Source organism: Fundulus heteroclitus, chromosome 9, assembly GCF_011125445.2.
Source record: "Fundulus heteroclitus isolate FHET01 chromosome 9, MU-UCD_Fhet_4.1, whole genome shotgun sequence".
Lineage (NCBI taxonomy): Eukaryota > Metazoa > Chordata > Actinopteri > Cyprinodontiformes > Fundulidae > Fundulus > Fundulus heteroclitus.
This window is the reverse complement of record NC_046369.1, coordinates 24,680,050-24,700,128: the sequence shown is the minus strand read 5'-3', so window position 1 is coordinate 24,700,128 and position 20,079 is coordinate 24,680,050. Positions and strand designations below refer to the sequence as shown.

General features: G+C 40.1%; 1 protein-coding gene across 2 annotated transcripts in view; it reads right to left on the bottom strand.

The window, feature by feature from the left end:
- The window catches only part of LOC105927818 (zinc finger protein GLIS1), a 104,280-nt gene that overhangs the window by 60,877 nt on the left and 23,324 nt on the right, over positions 1-20,079 (bottom strand). For both annotated transcript variants that reach the window (XM_021317647.2, XM_036141314.1), the window contains exon 3: positions 76-268. In XM_021317647.2, coding sequence (XP_021173322.2) covers positions 76-268 — 193 coding nt within the window. The remainder of the gene's footprint in view (positions 1-75; positions 269-20,079) is intronic.

Sequence of the window (20,079 nt, the reverse complement as noted above, 5' to 3'; positions counted from 1 at the left end):
TCAGTAATACCGCTACAAAAAGAAGATATAATCACAACCGTGACTGAAAGAAATAAGCAGCGTTGACAGCTTTACCTGGTTTCATGGTGTGGGCCATCCTGCAGAAGGAGGTCAGGTGCTGGTCTGGTGCGGTGAAGGCTCAGGGGGTAGAGCCCTTCTGAATGGCCCCCCGCTGGTAGCAGCAAGCTCTGCCCACATCGCATTAAGGTGCCCTCGGCATCGCCCAGCTTAGAGCTCACGTCCTCCTCTGAGCAGTAGGCTCCATTAACTAGAAAACGAAGAAGAGCGATCATCACTAAAGGAGCTGTTCCAGATGTGATCAGAGCGAATGATCACCGTTCATCGCTGAAATGTGCCTGACGTCACAGTGTTGTTTCAGCGAAGCAAAACAGTGATCACTGTCGTTGTAAAATGAAAAGAGAAAAAAAAAAACAGGCTAAGTAGGTTTCCTCTTTTCCTCTGCTGGCTTTCCTAGAAGAACAATGAATTTGAACTTGGAGTTGTGCCTTCGGTGACGTGTTGAAATCGTGTTGCATCGTGAAGGATCTCTTGAGGAACACTTGTTGGCCGTCCCGTGTGTAACCCTGAGTGACATATGGAGAGCTGTCTGGCAAAGTGCTGCTGGTAGTAGCAAGAACCGTGCCAGGTAGATTCATCACTGCCGTCACGGCTGTAATTTAGGGATTTTTGTTCCAAATGGCAACACTTTGGCTTTGGAAAAATACCTTTCGTTTGTACAAATTGTCCCACCAGAAAACGCGAAACAGTTGCACAAGTTGCAAATGTTAATTTATTCGCATACGCCGTGTTGCAGAATTTTTCGTACCACAAGAAGTTTTTCATACTTTGTGGTGTTACAACCTCAAACTTCAGTGTAGGTTAACAAGACTTTATGTGACAGAGCAAGGCAGAGTAAAGCACAATCATAAGGTAGAAACAAATGTTACATTTATGAAAAAGGATAGCAACCTTTTACTACAATGGCAAGTAAAAGTCTTCCGTGGTGTGTTTGGAGATGTGTTGCAGATCGAGAAAACAAACTTTCTGCAGACTGTTCCTTGCAGTTTAGCTCGGGCTCATTGAAGAGCCTCTGTGAACGTAATTTTTTAACGCTTGCCAGTAATTGTTTTTTGGATTGAGGTTTGGACTTTGACTGGGCCATGCTAGCACATATTTATGCCTCTACTTAAACCGTTCCATCGTAGCTCTGAGTGCATGTTTAGAGTCATTGTCCTGATGAAAGGTAAACCTCCGCTCCAGTGTCAAGTCTTGTGCCGCCTCTGATAGCTCGTCTTCAAGGACTGTCCTGCGTTAAGCTCTGTCCAACTTCTAATCAGCTCTAAACTGCTGAACCGTAGAGAAGACAAGCGCGCCTGCAGCCCAATGCTGCCACCAAAATGTTTCGCTGTGAGGATGATGTGTTCAGGCTGATGTGCATCGTTAGATTTCTGCCAAACACTGAGTTTTGCATAGAGGCCAAATAGAACGGTTTTGTTTTCACCTGACTAGAGCACTTTCTTCGATGCTTGCTATGTAAACTTATTATAGCTTTCCTGTCAACAGATTCTCCCACCTGAGCTGTGAAGCCGCTAGAGTTACCACGGGCCTCTCGGCTGCGTCTCTCATTAATGCTCTCCTTGCCTGCTCTGTCTGTGTAGACAGACGACCGCGAGGTGGTCGGTGTTTTATCCCCTCCGTTTGTTCAGCTGATAGACCGAAGAGCACACGATGAGATCTTGAAGCCTCAGGATGCAACTTCCCCACAACTCTCTCCTTGACCTGCCTGCTGTATTACTTGGCCCTTTATATATATATATATATATATATATATATATATATATATATATATATATATATATATATATATGTATATAACAGCTGATGTTTTATATATATAACAGCTGATGTTTTAAAACAAGCCCCTACAAAATCCTGATGAAATACATTAGGTTTGTGACTGTAACATGCCAAAGTATAAAAAACAACTCCCTTTGTGCAAATAAGGATCTCATTCATTAGTGATGATCATCTTATTTTCACAATATAGAACCATTGGCTTTGAAAAAAAATACATGCAAGACCTGTCAGGAGTAAGAACCAAAGCAATTAAAGTGGTGCGTAACTCAAAAAATTTTAAAAAGGTTGACTTTGAGAAGAATTTCATGACATTTTTTATTTGTCTAAAAGGAAGATTTGGTGAAAGAATGATTATTGGAGCCCAAAAAAGTAAAAAGAGGAAAGTGTGAGGATGAAAAGGCCCCGTGTGTGTGTGTGTGTGTGTGTGGTGTGTGTGTGTGTGCGTGCGTGTGTGTGTGTGTGTGTGTGTGTGTGTGTGTGTGTGTGTGTGTGTGTCTAAATGCTTGTGACCTGTAAGTCGATATCTCCACACACTCATGCAGACACAGGCCACACGTTCCTCGCTTCACTTCTTAACTCAATTTCACAAATTTAATTTTCTCTTAACAGTATTATTCACAATGTTATCACACAGCATGAGCTTATGTTGATAAAGTAACCCAAACACTGTGTAGGTGGAAAAAAAAAAAAGAAACATTAAGAAAAAAAAACTGCTGGAGAGTCATTTAAAGAGAGGGTTTAGGAACAAAGATGTGCACATATGTAAATATGTGGACTATTTTAGCAAAGAGCAAACATACGAACAAGAAAAAGAATCCTTTGCTGGAAATGTAGATATTGCAACACAAGAAGATAATGAAAAAAAGAGGCAGAGGGAATGTTTTTGAATTTAGGAAAAAGGTTAGAAAAATTAACAAAAGAGGAGAAAACAAAGACGTCCGATGTTCCGCGTTGGCCAGAATTTAACAAACATCTTCTCACTTTCTTGTCCACATTGTCCTTGGCATTTATCTTGTCACGGTTCAAAGCAGGAACACAAAGCAGCAGAGAGGAGGCACGAGCTACGCAAACAGTCCTCCATCGCCTGGGGACTGCAGCAACACCGCTGGTTTCGCTCAGAGCTGTTAACTGAGGGCTTTCAGCCCTCGTCTGTTTTTGAGCAATAAAAATTGTTCTGCTTGGCAATTTCTCTGTGTTCCCTTTTTTTTCTCCCCCCTTCCTTTTCTCATTCTCCTTTTGGCTCGATATTTGCCATTTATGTACAAATTTATTTCTGTATAAAGGTTTCAAGACGTGCTCATGTGAAGCCAAGTTTTTCTTCCTTCCCTAATACTGAGGAATAATCAATAAATCAGAGCAAAGGGGACACAAATTAGGTTGAAGATCACTGACATTAACAGCTGTGTCTCTTAATTATGCATTTACAACTTGTGTTTAATTTAAATGCAAAAAGGTAACCCAAAAGAAATGCTGACAGGACAAGAGATTTATCCGACAGTCTGGGGGTCACTGAGGCATAAACTGAAATACAAATACAAACGAACTTTAGTTGCCTCACTTAAAGCCCAGATCGGACCACTTGCTCAGGGACCCATGGTGGCAGTATGCAGGGTTGAAACCTGGTACTTGCAGCCTTCTCAGAACGCAAGTGCACTGCTCTAACCACCACTTCCCCTAAAAGCCAGGAGCCGAACTTCTGATCAGTAGTCAGACTAGTTCTCCATCGCACCACTGGCTCAGTAGACAGTATATAAGGCAAGGCAAGGCAAATTTATTTATATAGCACAATTCAGTACAAAGACAATGCAAAGTGCTTTATATGATTAAAATATAGCAAAATAAAAGCAAGTAGGAATAAAATGTAGATAGAAAATAGAATAAAAGCAAGTAGGGATGGAATGTAGAAACATAGAAGAACATTAAAAGCAGTAGAACAGTTTAACTAGAACAGTCAAAGGCAATTTTAAACAAATGTGTTTTTAATCTTGATTTAAAAGAACTCAGGCTTTCAGCACTTTTATAGTTTTCTGTAAGGCATCTCTGGCTGTCGGACCTGACTCTGAAACCTTGTTCAGGGTGAATGCCATTTTTCTTTCAAGAGATAGAAATGTAAATAAGCCCAAATATACAAACAAACAATGACTAAATGTTGATGGCATGAAAATGGCCCAGGGGCCAAAATATCAAACTGCCTGACTTTCACACCAACAGGACAAGGAGTTATGTTGGCAGTTGTTTAAAATATAAATGTAAGCAGGGAGGTGACAGGTAATGATGAAGAAGACATTAATAAAGTTAGGGTGGAGAAACCATTCATTCATGAGCCACAGATACAGACAGGCAACCCACCGACTGAGCTTCTGAGCGATGCAATGGGGTGACCAGCACTGGTATGATCCTTTTTTTTCCCCCAGCTTATTTTTAGTCAAGAAATAATTGAAATAGGATTTTTAGGGTTAAGGGAGATAAAAGTTTGCAATAGCTTGTGTTGCTTCTGGTAAAGTTTCCACACAACGTGTTTTTATTAGATGCAGAAATAAAACCTATTGATGTCTTGCTATAGAGAAGAGCAACCTGGTCAACTTCTCCTACAGCTGACTTGGTGAGGATGCACACCACACTATGTTCATCCTTAAATACACCACTGCTGCCTTTTCCTCCCTATGTTTGCAGCTTGGACCAATGTTGCTCAATCTTGGTCCGGGCGTTTACCTTCTGCCACAAACCTGACTTACATTTCTAGGTGATAAACAGGGTTTTCAAGAAATGCCCAGCGTCTCCAACAGCAGACTGACCCAACCCACCCAGTGAAATTTAAACAGTTGTAGACTCATTTTAGGTTTTTATTTATCTATTTGTTATTACTACATAGAAAAGCAAGGAAAAAACCATTTCAGGATTCATTCAGCATTTACGGTTTTGTATAACAACGTGTCAGCTGCTCTGGAAAGACCATCGCTTAAGAGGTAAAACCATTTTTGCATCCGTTAATATGATGGTGTCTATTGCAGGTTCCAACATTATTTTTAATGTCAAAACCAAATGTACTCAGATGATCCATCATCGGGACACTTTTCTGAGTGTTTAGGGCTTTAAAGTCAGAGTGTTAAATGAGTGTTAAAGGTCTCGATTCCTCCCTCTTTGGTGGGGAAAGTCTGCGCTCCAGTGATTTAGGGCTTTGCTACATTAACAAAATCAGTAACGCTCTGACGGAGGAAGACGGCAGGCTTCTCCACATATGGTGGCTTGGATGGGACCCAGAAAGTAAATTCGGTTTATATTGAAGGTGCCATGGTAATTCAGCGCTGAACAGTTCACTGTGTGTGTCAGGGCTTGGTTTGATCAGGAGCTTGACGGAGCGTCAGAAGCAGAGGTGAAATGTGAGACGGGCAGCAAGAGTGACAGGTGAAGGGTGTTCAACCAGATGAAAGACGGAGCGAGTTTTTTTTCTTCAGATCAAAAGATTGTTTTCTTTATTTTTTTTTACGTTATGGGTGGGCTGACGGTACGGAGGACTGACTCTGACATATTCAAAGGTAAATGTAGAAATACAGAAATAAATACGCGTTCACTGAACATGCAAGCATAAAGTAAATACACAAAGATACAGCGAATAAATAAATGCAAACGACAGTTAAATCATACAATGAGACATAAATGTAAATATCTTTTTTAATTAGCTTATTTTTTTGGAAACAAGATGGAGCCGACTGGATCTGCTGCTCCTCCCCAAAGGGAGCTCCCAGCATGGGCCGCAGTGTCTGACGGGTGAACTGGTTGGCACGACACCTGCCGACATCTGGGTCCATTTGAGCCGCTGACTGAAACATTCATTCAGTCAGAGCGTCCACATGACAGATGATAAAGTCTGGAATTACAGCGATGTTTTCAAGTCAAGTCACTAAATGCCTCAGCTCACTGGTAACCTGGTAGCCACTGTGACAGCGGCCGGTAGCGGCAGCCATTGCTACTAGCAGCAGAAGATCCCAGCTACAGAAGGCTGACGCTGACCAACCAATAGGGAACAGTTTTCCCCTTAGGACCGCCCCCTCCTCATTTGCATAATACAGAAATGGATAAAGGAAAGGCATAAATAAATAGGATGGAAGAAATAAATGGGGTAAAATTATTGAAAGGAAAAATAAAACAGACAAAAATATTAAAACATAGAAAGAAATGTATTTAAAAACTAAGTAATTAATACATAAAGTTGAAAGTTATAATGAAAAATAAATAAATGATGTGATTATCAACAAGAGGAGTAAATAAATAAGCCAATTAAAGGAGATATTTATGTCTCATTGTATAGTTTAATTGCTGTTTGCATTTATTTATTTTCTGCATTTTTTGTATATATTTTATGCTTATATATTTATTGAGCATGTATTTATTTCTGTATATATTTCTATATTTATTTTTTAATATGTCAGTGTCAGTTCTCCATAGATGAGTGTGACGGCATTGAATAAATCACACTACAGATTCCTTGTTGGCTGTTGATGGGAATCTTTTTCACATTATGTTATGAAAAAATCTAAAAAATGTAAAATATTTCCCAATAATCCACTCTTATAATTAGCTACAGTGGGCTTTTGAGTTCTACAATGTTCATTCACACTTTTTTTAACAGATGTTTTATAAAGTAAACAGAAAATCTGCCAGTAACTAGAATCTGTTGGGTTTAAATTTGACCAGGTTGATTGCCAGAGAATGAATGAATGAATGAATGAATCTATCTATCTATCTATCTATCTATCTATCTATCTATCTATCTATCTATCTATCTATCTATCTATCTATCTATCTATATATATATATATATATATATATATATATATATATATATATATATATATATATATATATATATATATAAGCTGCTAATTTGCACTGATTCCAACACTCTTTGGTGTGAAGCTGTTACTTAAGGAAGATGAATCAGAAAGCTAAATGGTAAATGGACCAAACTTATAAAGTGCAATTCTAAGTTTTGAGACCACTCTAAGTACTTCACATCCGAGCTGCACTCACAAACACATACAAATTCATACACTGATGGGCAGATTGAGGTTAAGTGACTTGCCCTGGGGTAAATCAACATCTGGAATGAGGAAGCTGGACTCAAGCCTAAAACTTAATGACTACAAGACAACTGCTCCTCCCATCAAGCCATAGTCGCTATTCTTAGTCTGAGTGAAGTATCTGAATATAAAGTCAGAGCAGACACAGAACATAGAACAACCCACTATAAAAGGAAACTGTATGTTTGCTGCAGCAAAAGGCAGAACTTTATGAGAGGTCAGCCAGAAAGTTAATCAATGAGAAATTGAAATTGGTTAATATCAACAGCTCAGGGGTCTCATTTATAAAGCTTGTATATGCACAAAATGGGGCCTGAAACTTGCATACGTCATTTTCCACGCAAAAGTTGGGATAGATAAAAGAAAACAAAAAAAAAAACTTGCAGTCCTCAAGGTAACTCTTACCGAGGCGTACACTCATTTTGGAGATGGGGAAATTGGCCATGCAGATAATAAAGTGGTGAATTGCAGCCAGGCTGCATGATAATTCCTGTCAGACATTCAATTTCCCTCCTTATCAGACTTGAATCATAGATCATCTTGATCATAAGCATTCAAAACCCCTCTGTCATTCATGCTGCTAGAGATACTAGAGACAAACTTGCAATATGTGCAGTCCTAATACAAACTGTGCCAAAGACTTTTTCCTGTCACAAAAAAACATGTAAACCCATCACTTTCACTAAGGTAGCAGTGTTTTAACGCTACAGTTTCAAACTACAAGCATTTATTTTAATTAAAGGCCATACGACAATGCTGTTTGTATATTTTTTTTAATCTTTATGTTAAAACTGTACCCCCCACCCCCCAAAAAAAATAAAAACAAGAAAATCACCAATATCGAGCCATGCACCAAAACTTCTTAGTAACAACCCAGCTAGAAAAAAACATCTTTGAAATGGTTTCAATTCTTCTGATGGAAACTGAGTTTGTCACAGCATCCAAAACTGCTTAGCACATCAGAACAAGCAGGGTGGGATGGCACTACAGCATACCCATTTGCAAGCGTTCAGGCTTGATTAGGGAAAAGTATTTAAGGGCGTGAAGAAAAAAAAAGAGATGTAGGGGCAGAAAGAAGGATGGTTAAAGGAAGATGCAGAACAGTGCCAGGAACACCGGGGGCAAGCGTTTCTTTCAGCAAAGGGGAGACTGTATACAGATGTGCTGGCTCATCCTCACAGAGAGCCACTGATGTCAGCACTGCCGGCTAAAGACGCACGCTCAAATAATTATCGGCCTCCTGAGAAAACCACCCCTGAAAAGCAACTATACTCTGTTTTAGAGCAGGCAAGACCCAGACAGTGTTCCTAACATGATAGCTAATAACACCCTGTTGGTTCTAAAGTGGTATCTTCCGCTCCATAAATGTCATCACATGGTATCAATTGCTCACTCTGCCTCCTCTCTTGTATAATTAAAGCGCCGCGTTCTCTTCTGCGAGCATCAGCGCAGGCTGACAGACAGTAAACCGAGGAGGTCAGGAAGGAGACCTGAGATAAAACAGCTATGTTTCTACATATAGCTCGAACCAGAAATTTAGATACGTTGTTTAAAAAGACGCCTAGTGTTTTTTTTATGGTCTGACAGTAAATCTGAATTGTTTATGTATTGAGCTAGTTAGTGTTAGCAAACTTATTTTTGTTTGCTAAATGGCAGAATAATGAGCCAGAGACTTTCCCCTATTACATAAGTCTAAATACATCTAAGAATATTTCATATGATTGCTTTGTAACAATATAACATGGAACAAATGTTTTGGGTATCTTTCCATAGACGTCTCTCAACAGTTTGGAAGAATTTTTGCCCGTTTCCTCTGCCAGAGCTGCTGAAACTTGGCCAGGTATGTATGTTGCTTACAGACATTTTATTCTGCTCTGCTTAAAGAATTTCTGTTGGACACAGACATATCCTGGATTTGCGATGGCCACCAGAAAAGATTGACGTTGTTGTCCTTAAACCACTTTGCAACAAATCCGGTGGTATAGTCAGGGTCCTGATTGATTTGGAAGACCAATTTTTGGTCTTATGTCTTAAAATGTGACTTCAACGTTTCCACATCGTCTTCTTTCCTCGTGATATCTCATGTTTTGTGAAGTGCACCGGTCCCTCCTGCAGCCAAACATCCCCTGCAACATGATGCTGCCCCCCCTACAGATGTCGTTCTCAGGCTTCAGTTTTAGTTTCATCAGGCCTGTCTCAACAAAATGTAGGTGTTTGTCGCTGGATTTTGACGTGACTAATGGAGTAATGTCTTCTTCTTCTCCAAACTTTCAGTCCGTGCCACTGGAAGACATCTTTACCTGTGAATAATGACACTCTCATACCAGCTGTAGCAGCATCTTGACAATGTCTTTTGCTTTTCTGGGATTGCTAATCATATTTAACACCAGAACATTTTCATCTCTGGGACACAGAGAAGTAACCATCTATGTCTGAGTATATAATGGTCGGACGCTCCATTGGTGTGTACACTTGTGCAAAATTGAGATTAACTAAGTACCCCCAGAAAACACACATTTTGTCACAGAAGGAATCGCTTTGTTTGAAGTCTCAAAATACATCCACAGGTGTGCCTCCATCTAACTCAGATTCTGCGTATTAGGACGGTCACCAAGCCGTGACATTATGACTAAATTGTTTAAAGGTATGATAGTCTGCTTAGGCTAGAGTTAAAAAAAATACAATGTTGTATAAGAGAAAATATTTCTATAATATTCCTACCATTTCACAAGTAGAAATAAGATGGGTAATCATACCTGATCCAAAAACAGGAAAAGTCTAGTCTGATTTAATGTCACAAAATGAGGGAGAAAAATGTATTTGGCCTTTTCTACAGCACATGTAAATATCTGGTTCAGCTGCATGCTGCACTGGGAAAAGAAAAATCAAACCAACACATTCAAATGAATAAAGTAATGTATCAGTTTATGTATGTCATTGGATAAACACGGTTATTTGAGAATTTGTTTTTGGACATGTTTGATTATTTCTCTGGCTGAGGCTGTGTTGCAGTCAACCTCTGACATGCCTGATCTGATGCTATCCATTCATCACGCTTCCATATTTTTGTTGAAAAAAAAAAAAGAAGAAGGAAAACATCCAGTTGGAGCACAGCTCACAACGTCATGAAACTCAATCCATCAGGGCAGCGAGTGGAAAAGTCCTACTAATCCTTGTCCTGCTGGTTAATGCAGCCACTGCGACCGTAGAAAGCTGAAAAGGAAGACAAAACGCAGAAACAATGAATGAATGCGGACTTGATAATTCCGATAATTGGAGCACGGCTCGGGTCCTTGGAGGAGAGTTTGTGGTCGCTGTGACTGCGATTACATAGATTGCGAAGGGCACTTGCATAACTGCATGAATTTCCCGTCGGAGATGGCTGCCAGGGACGTTGAGCTGTAATCGTACACCTATTCCCGCTGCCTCGGGGGCTGATGATCAGAATCCAGCGTGAGTTCAGCTGTGTTGTGCCTTGGCTAAAAAGTCTCCCTGACCTCAGTGACTAATAAATGACTAATAAAGCAGAGCAGACATGTGTCTCCAATCTAGGAGAACTAAACCCCTCTGAAACAACATGGCTATTATCCCAAGATATTTAGTTATGACTGCATTACCATTCAAAGCATTCCAACCCATACAGTACCGAAGAGCTCCAACCGCATCGCCCTATTGTTATATGCCGCTGTCTCCCTCAATGAGGCTTTCCGATTCTCACTCTCCTTCTGCCGTAATTATTTCCCCACAGACGGAGCGGCCCGCCATCTGATCAACAGATGCTCCGGACAGCATTATTAAGTGTAATTGGTGGTAATCTGGGGCGATTTTTTATTTTGGTGACACATCATTTTCTATAATTCGCGCCTCTCCCTTTTAAGTCACCTAAGCGTTGTGTTAAGTGCCAGAGTGAGACCGCACTTGTGCCAGTGCTTAATGTGTTCAAGTCGTCGGAGACATGCAGGCCCCAATGAAAAGCAGATGTGCGGATGGATGGATGGTTTAAGGAGAGGAAAGGGGAGCAATCAGAGGTGTGTAGTACTGTACTGGGGGGTGGGGTAGGGTGTTAGACAGGGTAACAGTATGTCTGGAGAGTGATGCATACATCTGAACTGGAGGTACAACGAGCTGCCAGGACCGCAAGACGGATGCCTCTGGAAATCCTGGGTGACACTTCAAATGGCTCCACTTTGGCTCCATAAATCAAAACATTCAGCACTTTAAAAAAAAAAAAAAAACCTGATAATAAAGATCATTTCATTCCCGTCTGCCCCCAACACCGGCATCTGCCACGGTTCTTCCCCGCCGCCGTGAGACAGATCGACGCACAATGCGAGAGCGGCTGCGGGACTTTGTCATGGGATGATCTGGTTTGTTCGTCTTGTCCAGTGCAGATGTTGTGCATTAGGTCCCAAAGCCTTCCCCGGCTTCTCTGAGTCTCATAACTCATGTCTATATTTGTGTCTGCGGCAAACGCCCGGAACTTATTTGTTTACTTAGTGATGGATGTATGATTAAAACCCGAGGGCACAAGTAAATGAAAAATAACAACGTCTAGGGAGAGAGCGCCTCTTAAAGCAGGTGCAAGGACCAAGAAGGGGGGGGGGGGGGGATACAATATTGCTGCTAGAGCACAAAGATATGAGCGTTTTAAAGCAGGGTTGTGTGCCTGAGAACACAAGGGAATTTTTATAAGGATTAAATTAATTTGTTGTGGTTGAGTTTAGCTGCATGTCGATTCCTCCTTGTTTTCTCATGGTCTGCCAGGCCACATGTTACAGAGACCTAAAAAAACTATTTATACCGTTTGTTTGTTTTTTAACAATTTGTGACGTTACAACCTTAAGCATCTGTGTATTTTAATAGTAGTGCATTATTGTTTTCAAAATTATCAACAAAGACCTAAAAGTGTGCCGTGCATTTGTCTTCAGCCTCTTTTACTCTGCTGCTCCTAAATAAAACCAACCAACCGCCTCTAGAACAGCTTCAGAAGAAAAAAAAAAACAGCTCACAGTCGTCCGCCTCAACAGAGAGGCTGGGCAAGGTGAGCGCTAATCAGAGAAGCTGTGGAGAGGCCCATGGAAGAGCTGCTGAGATCCACATCTCCAGTTTTTGGAGTCACAGACTCCAAAAACACGCCGTTTATGGAGGTGTGGCAAGAAGAAAGCCGCTGTTGAAAGATAACTGTAATTATTCTCACTTGCAGTTTTCCACAAACCATTTCTACAACACAGTAAACATGTGGCAGAAGGTGTGCTGGTCATGTGAAATAATGATAGTGATACATTTTATGACCTAGATGCAAACTCCTTTGTTTAAAAGAACAACAACAACAACAACACTAAACATCGTCCTAAACACCCCATTCCTTATGATTAAACATGGCGGTGCCAGTATTTTGCTGTGGGGATGCTTATTTTCAGTTGGCATGTAAAAACAGGTAAGAGTTAATTGGAAGATAGACGGCGCTAAATGCAGGGTAATCCTGGAAGAAAGCCTGTGAGAAGCTGGAACCTGAGAGCTTCCAGCACTACAACGACCCTAAGATACAACTAGAGCTGCATTAGAAAGGTTCACAGTTCAGTTTGCTTTTGTTAGAACGTCCCGGTCAAAGTCAATGCAAAGTCCAGACCAAATACAGGTAAAAACTTGTGCTAAGACTTTAAAATGGCTGCTCCCAGACGCTCTTCGTCCACTTTGAGCAAGACCATTCTACTTTCCAAAGAGGAATGGGCAGAAATGTCCATTTCTAGACGTGCAAAGCTGCTAGCAGCACACTCCTGAAGACTTTCATCTGTAACTGCACGAAAACATATAGTGTTGAAAAAAAAACCAAGCATTAAAATAGGGGCATGTCATGTGGTGTGAGGTTTTAGCCGGACCAGTGTGTTAACCAGAGCCCGGAGACGGCATAGCGGTAACCGGATTTATGAAGAAACAAATGAACTTACAGTGAGCAAGGAACTGAAGACCGTAGTGAGGGGTGAATGACGGAGAAACCAGCAAATGAAAGGGGAAATGCAGACGGCTTGAATACGGGGAGGGGAGAAAGCAGGTGGCAGTAATCAGGCGATTACGGGTGACAGCGAGAGCAATGAAGGTAGAGAGCTGAGGGAGAGAAATATACAGAGCAGAAATGCAGAAATATAACAGAAAACAATGCAGAGATGATACAGAACGAACCATCATGATCCACTAACAAAACCCACGAGGTTCTAATAAATAAACACTAAAGGATAATAAACTAAAAAGACACAATCCAGGAATTTAAAGAAGTAGGCCAAAACAAACTCCTGCAGATCGGGACAGATTTGCTGAATACAAATGCACACCACACTTTTCAGATTGTAATTTGCAACAAAGAAACTTTACTGCTATGCGTCATTGGTGTTGGTCTCTCTCACGAAATCCGAGGAGATTAAAGTTGTTGTAGTTGTAATGTGAGAAAATGCAATGTGACAGCCACATATCTGTTGCCAAATATACAGAATCAAGCTCTACATGCAGAATTATCACCAAAAATTATCTCTGAGAGCAGCAAAAATAAATAGATAAGGCTCGTTAACAAACATAATGGGTTTGTAGGAAGTAACCACAGTCACACAAACAGTCTTCTTGGTGGACACAACTGGTTCACACCGAACAGCCCCACAGTAAATCATCCTCTCTCCTGTCTTTTACCAAGGAAAGCAGGGGTCCAACACTAAACCAGGCTCTCCAGATGGAGACGTGCAAACCACAGTCATGAACGCAAACAAATAATTGGCAATAATGAACCATTCCACCACCGACCCCACAGATCTACCTGCTCCAGTGCCAGATTCTCAGCCTACCTACACATTATTGCAGGCACCTATAACACAGCTAACAAGGGAGGGGAGGGGGGGCGGCCAGTCATGACCCCGACACAGGAGAGAAAGTGTCAGAGGATGGATGCAGAGATGTTTCTCTCCTCTAAAAGCCTAAACATGAAATGCTACAAAAAGCAGCTTCAGGTACACACCAGCCCACCAATCATCTTCCTGATTAACATAATTAAAACGTTACACTAGTGCTTGTCACCATCTGGTGGCTGCACACTGACAGTGGTCCTGCTTTACAGGCCAATGATACTGAAGGTAGAGTTCAGGTAATTTGTAATAAAGATTTTAAACAGCAAATTTGTCTAAGTAAGATTTACTCAAATTGAAGAAAATTCTTTTGAGAGGGACCAAATGTTGACCGTTTCTGAGTAAATTTTCTTCAATTTGAGTAAATCTTACCCTGACAAATATACTGTGCATCTTGAATCATTACAGTGACTGCAGACACTTGAACAAAGCTTTAAATAACATCAAATAACATAATATCTCATATTGTAAATGTGTTAATTGGTTCGAAAAACAATAAAATTGGTATTTAAGATACTGTGTAAACAGTGGCTCTCAAATTAATAAACTGCCCTTGTAATGTAAAAAAACTGAGGCCATGACAAATAACTTCAAAGATTGCATTAGTTTGCACATTGTTAAGCTAATACTTTGCTGAGGCATCTTCTGATTCATTTTCTGAATTCAGTCCTGTTCACAACTACCACTACACATGTTGAATCTGATTAATCTAAAATAAAGTTGTTCCCTCCTATTTTTTCTGAATTAATTGATTTAATTGAATTGAATGAAGTAAATATGAGACATGAGCAGTGATAGTACAAGAACCAGACATTCGTCCATCTTTTAGTCCAAAGGCAACACAGAAACGGGTCCAGACAGCCGAAGCGGCAGGAAACTCCGACGAGGACTATTTGTGTTTCATGTTTTGCATGGAGCAATAGCGTCTTGTACTCTCAACATGTCTAAACTAAGAAGCAGCTTGGTGAGACAGGAGCCTGGTCCTGGGTAAAATCTCCTAAAACATGTGAAAGAATAGGTTATGGGCTATTTTAGTGTGATGAAACAAACTTAGTAGTAGTGGTAGTTCTTGTGCAATCGCTTTGGAAATGATACTTGGCACATTAAAACAAAAACAAAAAAAATATCACTGAACATCACAGAGAGAATTAAACATATGCACATATTTGGACATGTGGCTGGCAGCATCATGCTATGGGGTTATTTTCATCCAGATGAGACTTAGGTTCTTATCAAGGCAGTGAAACAACAAACAGTTTCAACTACTGGTCAGTTTAACCCTTTAAGTGTCTGCCAAAAAAGCTGAAGCTGACAATGAGTTTTATGTTTTGTACAAGCATACGTGAAAATGTTATATTCTGACACGCTCCCACCAAACAAGACTGAATGCTGAATCCAACCTTGTTTCAACAACGTACTGGTTTAAGGGTGGGGAGACGTATACCAACAGCTTTTTGTACTGATTTATTGATTTGTTAAATTGAACAGGACAAACATCACGATATATAAGAAAAAGAGTTTTGAAATTATTCATCATGATGTTATATTTTTTTAAAAGGTCTTTTTATGGCTCTACAGGCCTTTATTTATTAAATAATTGTTTAGAAGACAGGAAAGGTGTAATTTTGTATGACATTTTTATACATGTGTTCTCATTGAGATCTAAGATCTGATTTTCAAAAGAAGACAGGGGTTTCAACACTTTTAGGAACCTCAGCATGTTAATCTTGGTATTTTTCTCGTGTAATTTTCCTAAAGCTTAAGCTGTGAGAAACAGAAAAACAAAAAAACTCCTACAGGCCTAAAATGAAAGATAAACTTATCGTGGCGATAAGCTCGGAAAGGAGGTACCAAAGTAAAATGAAATGAGATTTTTCTGGGAAAAGGAATCATTGCATTTGTTTACAAGTCAAACGCCTTCAGAACATTTGCTAGGGAAGCAAAAGAGTTCCACTATCAACAAAACTGCTTTAAACCCACAAGCTGAAACAACTCTGCGCTGAGAATCCCTGCGATAACAACGCTGCGCCCGCAAATTTGTACACGGCCAGGATTTATCGCAGACAATCAAAGTTTTACAAGCGGCCAACTCAGCCAAACCACATCCTCTAATTTAACAGAGAAGCCACATGACTGCAACGGCCGAGCTCTGCAGAAGCACGGGTTGGGAGCACGGCTGGACTCGGTGGACCTCACGGACCCTCGGACTGAAACAACAGGGAGAACGCAGCGCAAAGCAGGAGTGACAGAAACGTCTGGTGAAGGGACAGGAATGTTCACAGAGCTGAAACCTGGGCCAGGTTAGGAGGGTTGAGGCCACGATGTGGCATCAGGAGACACACAAAGTCACGCAAGAGATGCTTCTGCTGGGGGGTGGAAATAGCCAGTCTGGAAATTCAAGACAGAATTTGTTTCAATAGAAATTTTTTCTAAATACAGCTAATTAAAAGCTCCAAATTACAGTAAAAATAAACTGATTTTAACAATGAAAAGATACTAAAGCCAGAGGTTGTGTGTGTGTAAGCATCACTTTGGGACAGTGTGTGTGTGTGTGTGTGTCTGCTTAGTTTGTTTGACTTGTCTCAGAAGAATAACCACACAAATACATTTACTGTGAAAATAAACACATGGCTTTTTTCCTCAAAAGGTTTGTATTCACATCCCAACAGAGGCAAGATCCCTCTGAAATAATAATGTTCAAGATTTTTCAGGGTTGTCCAAGACAAAAAGGAGACGTTTGTAGGTCAGCGTTTTTATCAGTCTGTTTACGTTCAGAACTGATTGGACAACAAGTTATATTTTGGTCAAGTTCATACTTTCATTTTTGACTGAGGCCAAGATAACATCAGTTAATCTTATTTTTCCTCCCCCAAAAGTTCGAAGCCAATATGCAAAATGAGTCGTCATTATTTAATTTAAACAAAGAAATACAAACACATAAGTGCAGAGATACAATCAATTAACCAGTTATGGTGAACATCTTGTTTGTATAGTCATCAGTGCAGCTCACCATCAGTCATAGTGGAGTTTGCTTCACAGAATATAATTAAAACTGAGACAGAATTATCTAGAATAAAAACAGAGAGTTAGCAAAGGAAGCAAGGAGCTGATGACCTCTTCTGTGTCCCACGGTCAAACAAGGGGGATGGCTGCAGGACACGCTGCAGTGTCACGAATCTACGAGACCCGCTGGCATCGAAACCAGACCGATGGTGAAAAATGTGGAGCGGTTCGTAGCTTAAACCGCTGCCAGAGTGCTCTGGATCGCAACTGGGAACAAGGAATACATCACAGCAGGATAATTACTCAAAGCACAGGCCATAACAAAGATGGCTCCAGGAAAACTGCAGGAGGGACCCAGTCAGACTCTGAATATGAACATCGTAAAGCATCTCTAAAGAGGCCAGAATATTGCTGTGAAAATACAATCTGCATCCAACAAGAAGAAGAACAGAATGTTTCAGTAAAAAAAACTTATCCTAAACCTCATGAAGTATTTATAAAGAAAAACTAGGTGTTTATGGGTCCCCATTGTCCTACAGTATTATATTTTCTAGAAATGCATGAAAAGCAATTTAACAATCTGTTATTGCTTTGTCATTGTGAAGGAGTAATTTTGGAAATAAAAATGTATTTTGGCATCTTCGTGAAATGTCCTATGGACTGAACTTATCAGCACTCTTCTAGTCATGGACCACTTCAAAGCGAATGTGGTTTTAAGAAAAGAATGTAAGAATTTTAATTTGTTTAAAAAATGTGTTTGTTTGCTTGCTTGTTTCAACTTAATTAGTTTTTCTCAAGGTCTTTGTCTATGTATTGTAGTTTCCGTTCAAGTCCTTTATTTTTTGTGAAATAAAACAATGTCCAACACTTTTTTGGATGCACCACAGGTTAATTCATTGACTGCAACTTCAGCAAACTAGAGCAAATTCATTGTCATCACAATACCATGGATTTCTTTACACATATCAGAAAGAATCACCTGGCGTGTAATAAGTGTTTGCTCATTATTTAAGGATCCTGCATTCATGCTCTCAGTGCCCCTAATTTGTTTTGTGACATTTGTTGTTCAGTGCAACACAAAAAGTTTGAGAAGGTAAAGCTGATAAGAAACCACAGCTGAGTTGTTTAATAGCGAAATCATCACAAGTCGGACAGAGGCAAGCTTTTCATCAAAGCTTTGCATTTGAGATGGAAATGATGAATGTTTTTGTTTGCTAGTAACTGTATATACTACTCATCATTTATTTATGTAAGCAGTTTGTTTCCTATATGAAAAAAAAAGCTAAGAAAAAAGTGGATTTTGCTTGATACATCCATCAGTTTTTGGGTGTATTGACCCACACAATTCTTTACACCGTCCCCCAGCGTACAACCACAATGGCCTCCTTTAGATTTAAAGAGACAGCACCAAAACGAGTTGCTGTCAGATACACCTCAGAACAGGAGTAAAAAAAGGGAATGTGGGGATAAATTAACAAGGAATTCAGACGTAAGCACTGATTGCAGTTCCACTTCACATAAACCACAACTGAATGGTTTAAAGATGAAAAGGAAGACTTGAAATCATGTTATGTCCCCTTTAAATTCATATTCACTGACAATATTATGCATAAAGGACATAAAGTTCATTATTGCCCATGGTGGTCCCTCCTTGATGGCACCACTGACCCCAGTGTAACGTACTCATTTATTATTAAAGTAGGACCTGGAGTGCTCTGCACAGTTAAGCCTTCAACAACCGATTTACTGATCAAACTGTTTTCTTTTTTTTTTCAAGCTTCTAAAGCAATATCGCCTATTGAGGCCATATTAAGTTTACCCATCTTCTGTCAGCGTCTTCTCATTGTGGTCCAGAGGGCTGGTGGTGCAAAAACTTACAGATCTCTTCAGCCAGAAACCAATATTTACAATCAGGCCCAGATCTGTAAGGGAATTCGACTGAACACAGATGGCAGGAAATTCCTCGGAAATGACACTGGCCAAATGCAACCACACAACATAAGAGTATCTCCACGGAGCAGACACATCAAGGCCTATCTGACAGACACTCTCTCTTCCTCTCGCCCAGCACCACCTACTACCATCGAGTACAGCTTGACAAGAGGGGAGATTTATGCAACTTCTGTAAAACAAGAGATCACTTTACAGCAATTACTGTATGTCTTTTAATGGTTTAGAGGCTGCAGCGGGGGATAATCAAATGAGTAGTTAGAAAAACGTCTGGAGTACAACTCCCTTGAAGGTCGGTGGTCCGACTGAGAGGCTGAATTTAAGTGTTTGTAATTAAATCACATTTGGATGGGGGAAACATTTGAAAATGATTATTCTGTTACCTACACACACAGTAAGCATATCCTCCTGTTACACTCGGAGGGGATGCTCGTTGTTCAAAACGAGGGCCAAACCAGATGTTTGGAGAGCCAGATGGAGACTCCAATTTCACTTCCTACTTCTTTCAAACTTGTTGTTCTAGAGCGGGAAGAATAATGGAATAGGGCTTTGTGAAAAGGATATGTTCGGAGTATGCATAGTAATTGCTTTGCCTTTTGAAGTTCCTGTTTGAAGCTGGGGTCAGCGCCTCTCCGCAGTATGAATATCAGTTAGGATGACTGGGGTTTAAATTTAGACTGAAAACCCAGCACTGTGGGGAAAACATAGCCTTTAAACACTTAAATGTTGCCAATGTTGGCTATAGATGCACAACGTTGTTTTGGGGATTTAATTAAGGTAGTGTCTGTCACCAGTTTCTAAATTTGTCATTTCTGACACAAACCTTAATGTTTTCGTCTGTCTCTCACCCATACCTCATTCAAATGGAAGAATCCAGGTTTGTTTTTAAAGATTGATCATAACTAACAGATCTTCACTCAAAGTTTAGAATAAACTAAACTAAGTTTATTTGAATAAAATCAACTCACCTTATCCTCATGGTTTCCCCAAAGAGATTTTTAGGCAAATGTCCAGAGGTGTATTTTTTTCCTTTATAAAAAATAAAAAAGGAATTTGCAGAACAGGATTTTAACCGAATTACAATTTGTTTGCGTCGGTGTTCATAAAAAATAAATTATCCAGGATTAACAAAATTCTACTTGAGCTAACTGTAAAATGGCCGGCAAACCACGGGACCGAAATCAAATTTCAAGTGATGTGCACTCGCCTATTTTAAAATGCATTAATGTTACGTCCAATGGGGTATATGTACAGCAAAATAAAAAAAAAAGAAACAGAGGGCCCTAAACAGAACCCTGAAG